The following is a 9962-nucleotide window of genomic DNA, read 5'->3' as shown; positions in this document are numbered from 1 at the left end:
CTCTTACAGTTTACTCTTCTGTTTGGCCAACCGTCCCCGGATGTCCAGGCGGGCTGAAAGAAGGGGGGAGAGGGTTACAGGGTGTTATGGAGGACTGGTTGGGTGTGGAAGTGGCGGAGATGATGGGAGGGAACACAGCAGAAGAAGAAAGGGAGTTTTTGGTGGAAGTGATGGTCAGGGTGGTGGGTCGAGGGAGGGCGAGGGGTCTTTTAACAGCAGCCCCCTCCAGACTGCCGGACGGGAGTGCTCTCAATTTTTAAGTTGGGCTTGTCACCGCCGGCTGTGGCCCCAGGACCCATGCGCTTCTTGATCTCTGCAGCCATGGTCATGAAAGCCTGCTCTACGTTGGTGGCGTTCTTGGCACTTGTCTCCAGGAAGGGGATGGCCAAAGAGTCGGCAAACTCCTGCAAAAAAAAAAAAAAAAAGCAAAACACTTACAGGGAACCAACAGATGCTAGTAGCCAAGGAGGACACAGAGGATTAAAAAACATGTGGACATTATACTGAATTGAACATGTTAGCCAAGGGTGTCAAACTCACTAAGGGACACAGTGAAAATGAGAATCACATCAAGGGCCAGACGTGTATAGTTCACTGACACGCTTTTTTATAAAGGTCCCATGGCGTGAAAATGTCACTTTATGAATTTTTTTAACATTATTAATGCCTCAGCCTGCCTATGGCCCCCCAGTGGCTATAAGTGGTGATAGGTGTAAACCAAGCCCTGGTCATCCTGCTCTGCCTTTGAAAAAATGAAAGCTCAGATGGGAAAGGTTACCTCCCCTTTCTCTGCTTTGCCCGCCCAGAGAATTTGTCCCGCCCATGAGAAAGAGACATCATGGCGTTCAAACAAGCAAAGTGGCAGTTGGTCAAGGCCAGATCCCCCCCACCCCTTTCTCCTCCTCAAAAGCTACAGACTCAGAAATGGCAAATACTAGGGAAAGCCAATTGTGGGACTGGCTCTAGTGACTGTAATTCTGCATCAAGGCTGAATTTTGGGCAAGAGATTTCAGAATTAAGGGACCAATAAGGCCTGTATAAAAGCATTCAAAGTGCACCACGTCATGGGACCTTTAAAGAGAAAAGCAGCTCTCTGGTTGTGTGTGAATTTCAATGGCTCAAAGTCAGAAAATCTGCCAAAATCGTTTCCTGACTTGTTTGCTGCGGTGCACAAGTAGTCGGGCCAAAATGTTGTTGTGAACCTAAATTGATATCCGGATCAAAACTTGCAAAAGGCCGAATTTGGCCTCCAGGCCTTAACTTGGACACATAAACTATTATAGTCCATGTAATTGCAATCCCCTCAATGTCTTTTTTTTTTAGATTATTTTTTGGCATTTTAGGCCTTTGTTTGTGACACGACAGCTTCAACATGAAAGGGGAGAGAAAGGCGGTATGACATACAGCAAAGGGCTGCAGGTTGGAATCAAACCCACATCTTCTGGGTCGAGGACTGAGCCTCTGTAGGTGAGCTACCCAGGCACTCTCAATACAAACTTTTAGTTTAAATGTTCTTTGTTGATTATTTCTTTATTGGCGTCCCCTTAAGCTAATCAGACGTATTAGTGCATCCCTCCCTCATACAGGCCAATAATTAACATGTTAATGTCCCTCCATTCACCATGCAGCCTTACCTTGGCTGTTGTGTAGTCCACTACTTTCTTAGTGGTCAGGTCACACTTGTTGCCCACCAGAAGCTTGTTGACATTTTCACTGGCGTAGCGGTCGATTTCCTGAAGCCACTGCTTGACGTTGTTATAGGACTCCTGTGCAATGACAAGAGAATGAGCATGACAAACAGGAGATTACAGGATTTTAACACTACTGAGGCTGAGCAGTGGAGTTAATACAGTTACAGGGAATTGTAGTTCATCATTCTGCATCTATTAAAACAATAATACTCAATAAGCCCTGCAGTCAATACTATTTGTCACGTGGTTCTAATGTTCACTATTTGTTGAGCTCTTAAGTGATTTAACTCTTCTCATCTTTTTTTTTTTTTAAAGCTGGGAGCAGAAACACTTGGGATTGCCTGTCGATGGATTTCAGTTCATCAGATGAACAGAACTGTTTCCTACCAAATGTGTGCTTTGTGTTGAAACAAACAATGGTGTTTTCTAGCCAATTATTGAAAACTTTTGAAGAAGAACCCTGCAAATTTTAGGTTGAAGAAACCTCACTCACAACGTTAAACCTCAAAATATTTTGAGTAGTAAATATAACTTACTAAGGAAGGTTACTAACTAGTAATGCAATACAGTATTGGACTGATTTCCTACTCTGAGGAAGAAGTCCAGAGGGCTGACCCACCTGATCTGTCACGTCATACACAACTATAATGCCGTGGGCCCCGCGGTAGTAACTGGAGGTGATAGTACGAAACCTCTCCTGGCCTGCAGTGTCCCACTGAGAACAGCAAGAGAGAAAATATTAGAAATCAACACAACAAAATACTATACTATAAAGACTCTGAATAACTGAATGAAAACCTCCTATCCATTTACAAGCTAAAAGAGTAAAGCTAAAGGCCCAATCTTAACATTCTTATAAACGACCTTCCTTTGTTCGTGGTGGCCACAACAATCAGAAAATATTTTAAAACTGTTTTTTTATTTTAGAAACAGCTGTTATTCATTTAAAGTATTCAGGAGGAGAAATAAATAAGCGTATACTTTAATGTAGTTGACTGTGGAGTGTATGTGAACAGTGTCATCAGCTCTAGTTCTGTGTTTGTTAAGGACACATTGGATTCTAGAGCAGGGCAATATATTGATATTATATCGATATCAAGGTATTTGGTAAAATATATTGTGATATCGGATTTTCTCCATATTGCCCAGCCCTTGTGGACTGTAGTTTTGTCCTGCTATCCGTGACTGAAAGTGAGCGTCCCTCCACTTCTGCTTTGAACTCATGGGAACACAAACCCAATCTGATTAACTAAACTTAGTTTAGTGAAACTTATCCAAGCCAGAGTCCCAAGTCCCACTTAAAGGGTAACTTCAGTTTGTCGTTAACCTGGCCCATATTGTCCTATATTTTTGTGAGCAGTTAGTGACTGATGTGAACAACAATCTTGTAAATTTGCCCAGCATGTACGTTGTGAGCAGCAGCCGTGAACCGGGCTGCAATGTGTTCCCTATTTGGCAAATGTGCACCATCAATTTCCATCCACTAAAAGGCGTAAACTGAAGGTGCAACATTGCCTATTAACTCACATTGGAGCTTGTTTCACTGACTGCAGCAATCTTTTGCCGTTTTTGTTTACAAAAATAACCAAGTAAACAAAGTAACTAAATATGTTTTAGGCTTAATATATTTAACTCAAAAGCAAATGCAAATGGTCCTTTTCTCTTTTGTCATATGTGTGCTGCTTTTGTTCCACTGTTGTCCTCCCTATTTGGAGGAGTGTTCTTGGAAATAAATTTGAGCACTGCTTAGGAAGTGATACTAAATCCCAGTGCCAGGTACTTTCAGGGGTGGGAGGAAGTGCTGTCTTACAACAAGAACAACTACAACAAATACAACTGGTCAATTTAAACTGATAAAAGAATGTTTGATGGACAAGAGGCTATGGCTGTGCAATTAATTGAAATTATAATCATGATTACGATTTTGGCTCCTACTGATTACATAAATTAAAAAAATCAGGGAAAAAAACTATTATTTTACTCACTACATTTAGTAGTAGGCTCTTATTTTGTCTTGTGTTCGGTAATTGAAAATAAATTTCAAAAGGCAAAGTGTAAGGGAAATTTCACAGTTCACGGTGTTTTCACTGTTAATTTGTTAAACTGTATAAACTGTTTAATAATAACATTAATTGCAACATCTTTCCAAAAGACAATGAGTAATCATGTTAAATAATCGTGATTTCAATATTGACCAAAATAATAGTCATCGAGCAGCCGTACAAGAGGCCATTCAGAGGGAGCTGCAGTCAGGGGTTATAGACCAAAATATTTCACAAGATAGACCAAGAAATCAACAACAATATCAGTTTCACTTCTTCCATTGCTGTCCTGAACTTCAATCGCATACCGACGGCTCATAAAAGGGATGTATGTTACGCATGATGTGTTACAAAGTATAGTTGGTTTAGGACGTATATCTGAAACGTAACAGTTTGTAAATACAGTGGAAACACAAAGAAGAAACTATCACCTAAGCCTCACAAGGTTATGACAAGTTCAGGCAATAAGAAGCTCAAGGTTACTCGGTGTTTCTTGTCTGCAGTGAAAATGGCCTGAATGACTCCCGAATTACAACATTTACAGTAACTCCATTTATCTCCAGGTGTGTTTAAAGTGATCTATAAAAGCTAAGGCACAGAACTCCACTACTCAATGTGCTTTTCACTTTCTGAGTACATGTACTGTATGAGCAGAGTGCCTGTACGCCTGCTTAACAAACTGGATGTTTTTGAGGTGGCATAGCCTGTTACCTTAAAAAAAAACACAGGATCCAGTTACAGCTTGGTCTGAATGCACACACACAACACAAAAACAGCTTCTGTGTTTTGATAACAATGGCTGGATATCAGGCATAGCTCAAGTGAGCGTTACAGAGAGTGAGTGAGTGAGTGAGTGATTGAGTGAGTGAGTGTGCGTGCGTGCGTGCTTGCGCGCTTGTGCGCATGCTCACAATCTGCAGTTTGATGGTCTTGCCATCCAGCTCGATGGTGCGGATCTTAAAGTCCACTCCGATGGTGCTGATGTAGCTCTCTGTGTAGGTGTCGTCCTGCAGAGAGAGTCACAACAGGACGGGGTTAGACCAACAGCAGAATGAGGACAGACAAAAAGGTTGCGCTCAAAACGGAGACAATTAGATACCGGTAATTAAAAAACATGTTTAAGAGGGTGTGACAGAGCTACTTACAGCAAAGCGCAGCAGAAGACAGGACTTTCCTACTCCAGAGTCTCCAATGAGCAGGAGCTTAAACAGATAGTCACTGAAAGAAAAACAATCCAGGTTACCAGGACATGTCTAAACCTTCCACATGTAATATCACAGCTGATACAAGCGCTGACACACACCACTACCATTAATGACACCTGAATGTTAGTACAGCTACCTGAACATTATTTTAGACCACCTTACATGCCGCAGTATAAAAAAAATCATTTTTCCTTAGTGTCAACAAATGTTAATCTGTCTCACAATACTTTCTGTCTTCCCTACTCTGTCTGGGGCTCTCACCCCGAAGCCTATTAGTTCACAGAGTGGCACAGAGGGAGAAGATCTATCAGGCTTTGAAACACACACACGACTTAATAATGGATACATTCATTGTTGTTTTAGGATTTCTTACACAATTAAACACAAAGAAGTATACAAAATTGACCCCAAAGCTCCACGCTTACTGAGTGTCATTTGGTTTGTGCTAATTCAATTGACATATATGTATGGTAACATGACACTAATCCAGCCAGTAATTGGATCCGTGCATCCCTAGTTGTTTTTTTTGTGTTTGTGCGTCAATACCTAGTACAATACAATACCTATGTTTACCTAAATGTTGATTAAATTGAGCTTATTTTAGAGCTTCTCTTAATGATGGCGTCCATACTTAAAAGCTACACTGCAGGGCACTTCTGAGACTTGGCCAAGCACACTGCAGCCTTATTCAAGTCAATACTATACACATTACTATAACCTGTAGCATGTCCATCTCCAAAATCCAGTCTAAATACTAAAGACCTTGAGGGGTTTCACAAAACCTAGTAATCCTGGCTCAATTTACTTTATATGTCTTGAGCTGATGCTTTTATTCCCCAAAAAATTACAATTGCTCTATAAACTGTTTGGGGAATATATCAGTTGTTGAGATAATTAGAAAAGGCTAATTACGTTGCAAATGTGTTTTAAAATAAGTCTGTTATGAAGAGCAACACATAAAATGCGGTACATGGGTGTTTCTCAAGTGGACCAAAGCACCTTAAATTATTTTAGTTGATTAATATTTCTTGTACTCTTTAACAATAAAAGGATGCCGTTTGTTCCTCTTCCATGTGCATTTGATTTGCCATTCTTAGCACACAATTTGTGTTGTCCAGTTAAGTGGGAGGATAATTTGGGAGTATTGTACAATTTTGAGAAGGTATCCTAATTGTACAATCCTGTAAATTTATGGACACCATAGATCACAGGACCAGTAACTCTAAAGTGGAGACTACTGTACATTCATGTAACAAGAGGAAGAGGACACCTCAATGGTTTTTGACCTAGTGTTTAGCTTGGGAGAAATAACTGGTGAATATACATTGTTACATTCATGTTTACAGTGTTGATATGATAACTAACTAGGAGAATATGAATCCTGAATCTGACGATCAGTTGATCAGCTGATCCTTTTCCTAGAGAAGAGGTACCATTGTGTTGAAGTTGTTGAAGCTACAGAAGCACTCAGTCCAGCAGTGTTACAGCGTGGAGGTTCTTCCATTTGGCCAAGCACAGGCACCGGCTGCAGCGAGCACTTTAACCAGACAACAGCCAAGATTCACAAGTCATGTGACTCACAGAAATAAAATGAATTAGTGACAGCTGATTTAATCTGCTGCCACTAGCGTTTAGTATTTTAACTGGTAAAACCTAAGGTCATTGCAGTAAAGAGTACAATAAAGAAATAAATGGATTTAATCTGCCTTATTTTAGCCAATACCGATCAATTGATCGGCTGCAATATCAATCCTTAGGATCAGCTTGGGACAATGCTACCTTTTGTGTTGCATAATCAAAATATCTTAATTTAAGGTCCAATTATCACCTTTTTTTTCCCTGGCGCTTTAAACCATTTTATTTGTTGCGGCTGAAAGCTCCAGAAAAAAGTAGTGAGGGGACCTTGAGTATAGATTTCAGAATCAGAAAAGGGTTTATCGCCACAATTACAAGTTACACTTAAGTTGAATTTGCCTTAGTGAATGGTGCATACATAAACAACCAACCAACCAAAGAGTTTTTGTCCAACTACTGTTTGCACTAATAATAACTGTCAATAATAAAACAATTCTAGGGTTAGGCAGTAATCTGACATAGACTAACTGTACAGAATGTACAGCGATGGGGAGGAGGACTGGGAGTGTTAACTGGGGCCGAGCACAGACTTGTGCCCGGGGCCCTTGGGCAGGTTAATCCAGTACTAGGATTAGGACTGGTCCGGTAACACCTACAACTTTTTTTAGTGCCTATACCTGAACTCAACACTGATACCTAAACACTACTATTTACAACCTTTTTTTTTTAAGTCGTTCTGTTGAGGTTTGATACCCGGTCCTTCTACTAGCAGGTTCTCCCAAAAATGATGGAACAACATCCACCCCCCTCCACCCCACCCAATCACTGAGAGGAAAACAACATCACATGAAGTTGACACACTGCACAACAGCTGTAGAGAATTGCCCAATGCTACTGCTATTCTTGTGTCATAGGAAACTGAGACCTGTCGTGTAGCACAGCCCGACATTCGATCAACTGGCAATATCTCCCAAACACTGGATGCAGCAGCCTAGATCACATTTCTACACAACTATAGCGTGTGTTGATGCGGACTGATAAGGGTCCATCAGATGTCATTTTGCAACTAGCATTCCAGGTGCATAGCCTTATATATACCTAAACTGTGCGATATGGAAAAGGCAACTGAACAAAACCTGCCAGCTAACAATAGTTATTGTGTTAATGGTAACACCTTTTACTGCCAGATAAGTGCCAATATATCGCTTGAAACCTTTCACTAGTGCAAGATCTGGTGACAGACAGTCCAAATGGTTGCTTTTTCTGGTACCACTGAAAAATATGAACAGGTTTTTCTACAAACACCCTTTTTCATTTAACAAAAGAATCAAATTTCTGGAATGTAAATTGTTGTGTAGAATCACAAAGGATTACAAGAACAATTAAAATTGTACAAAATCTAGGAGGAGTAAGTAGGCAGGCAAAATACTAATGTAAAACCCACTGTTGAAGGCTGTCAAAGGAGATGTAACATGTATAAGGCAGTTCAGTATGAAACCTCAATACTTGTTGTGTACTGACTAAACTGGTCTGATGTATATGAACACCATAAACTACTATAACTGGCCCCAAATGCTCTGGCTGTTTTCTTCTCTGATCAGACCACTCTAATTGTAGTATTAGTTTTAGGCCGTGTTTTGTTCAGGCAAAACTCTTAAGTCAAGTTAAGACAACCCTGAACACTGACGCATTCAAGAACTCTGGCTTGAACAAAAAAATGTAACCGTTTACATTAAGCAATGAAAGACATTTTGGCAACAGGGTCCGCAGTTATGGTAATTAATCCTGAATAAGGGGTAAACAACCTATTGAGTGTATATAAGCTGTTGAGAACTTGATTTTAGTCCATTGTTGTTTAAAAATTTAGTCTTTAAAAAAACTATATATACGTGGTAAATTGATCCAATGGAAAAGGGCTTTCCTGGTTGAATTAAGAGTGAGTAACAAAGACATGTGTCACGCTTGAGGAAGATAAACACCAGTCAAATAGATTTCTTTTATGACGTGGCACCCAAAATATGATTAGATTTGATAACCATTAATACGCCCATTTGGTAAAGTTATTAAGGGGTGCCTTAATAAAAAATGGCACCAAATCGTTGAAGATGAAAAATCTGCAAGTGCAGCTTAAGATTTAGTGTACAACTGTAGGTAATATTAAAGCATATCTAACGAGAGGCAAGGTTATACTGTGTGTGTGTGTGTGTGTGTGTGTGTGTGTGTGTGTGTGTGTGTGTGTGTGTGTGTGTGTGTGTGTGTATGTGTATGTGTATGTGTGTGTGTAAACAGATATAGAAATAAAGACTGTCTGCTAAGGGTGTGGAGGTGTTAGCTAAGCTAGTTATACAGGGTTCCATAGGAGGCGTTTCAGAACCGACAGACAGATTCAGTGACATGCGGGAGTCCTATTATTTCATACTGCTGCAGATCAGCCGTCAAAAAACCTGCTATGTTACCTGCCGTTTTATTTAGCATTAGCCCCGACACTGTACGCTATGCAGAGAAGCTAACACACATAGCAGATACGACAGCATTCAAGATAAGGTTTTGGTAACCACGTTTTATTTCGGCTAATATAGTAGCTAGTTATTTTAATGGTAGTAAAATAAATGTGCAATTGATTACCATAGTGCACTATGCGGCGACGTTTTTACTCTAGTTCTACAACCTGGACTGTTCGTTTATTTGTCCCGTGAAAAGATCGCGTGCCAGAGCCGTCACTGTGTGGCACGAGCGAACTGTCAGCTGACGTTTAAAGAAAACCCGTACGCGAGACTGACACATTAAAGAAGAAGCTGTCCGCGCCCTGTTCACGGGAGCCAGCTAGCTGGTGTTTGACAATACACTAATCGATTGAGTAATTAGCATGCATTTTTTATATAAGGTCACACCACATAAAGTATAATGCTGCTTTATAAATGAACACAACAGTGTTCACATTACAACGTAACGTTTAAACTCACTATTCGGGATTCATGGTTTCACTGAATGTGTTTTTTCTGTCGGCGAATCGACTCTTCCTTCCTACTCCGGCAAAAAAGATGACTTGTATAACGTTAGGTCCGGGTATCCGAGGCACTTAGATGGCTGTTTTACCGTCTCCGTTACTGTCCCGTGGTCGTTCCACTGTATTCGACCTTTATTGTTTCATATATCCTTGATTCTAGCGGACATATCCCTGTTTTCTCAGGTTGGGCTGTTGTATTTCACTCCTATTTTCTTCTGCCTTGTCCGTTGCTTGCTAAAGGCTCAAGATGGCTGCGCAGGTGCGGTAGTGACGTGACCTGACGTGTCATTGTTCAGAAACAGGACGAATCGAGAGTGGTAGTGGGAGTTGTAGTTTATGATAAACACGACTACAAACTACACAGTAGCCTGCACTCTGAGGACAAAAGGATATCATAGTTTTCAAAGTTTCTTAACTTTTTTCAAGTAGCTGCTAAGGCTGG

At 40.5% G+C, this 9962-nt stretch overlaps 1 protein-coding gene across 1 annotated transcript; it reads right to left on the bottom strand.

Moving 5' to 3' along the window:
- Positions 1-6: 6 nt before the first annotated feature.
- Positions 7-9795, bottom strand: rab1ba (zRAB1B, member RAS oncogene family a). Its single transcript, XM_034856894.1, has 6 exons — positions 9477-9795; positions 4879-4951; positions 4645-4740; positions 2311-2406; positions 1635-1766; positions 7-404 (listed from the first exon to the last, which is right to left on the bottom strand). The coding sequence occupies exons 1-6, from the start codon at positions 9488-9490 to the stop codon at positions 210-212; spliced, it is 606 nt and encodes a 201-aa protein (XP_034712785.1). The 5' UTR covers positions 9491-9795; the 3' UTR covers positions 7-209.
- Positions 9796-9962: the final 167 nt, after the last annotated feature.

Source organism: Etheostoma cragini, chromosome 19, assembly GCF_013103735.1.
Source record: "Etheostoma cragini isolate CJK2018 chromosome 19, CSU_Ecrag_1.0, whole genome shotgun sequence".
Classification (NCBI taxonomy): Eukaryota; Metazoa; Chordata; class Actinopteri; order Perciformes; family Percidae; genus Etheostoma; species Etheostoma cragini.
The sequence above is the reverse complement of the archived record's forward strand: the minus strand, read 5'-3'. Positions and strand labels throughout refer to the sequence as shown.

Bases quoted from the DNA above. Each gene is read 5' to 3' on its own strand.
- rab1ba (XM_034856894.1), bottom strand. The intron at 2,407-4,644 runs GTGAGCATGCGC...TGCTGTTCTCAG, and splicing joins AGACCATCAAACTGCAGATT to TGGGACACTGCAGGCCAGGA. The intron at 405-1,634 runs GTAAGGCTGCAT...TTTTTTTTGCAG, and splicing joins TGGACTACACAACAGCCAAG to GAGTTTGCCGACTCTTTGGC.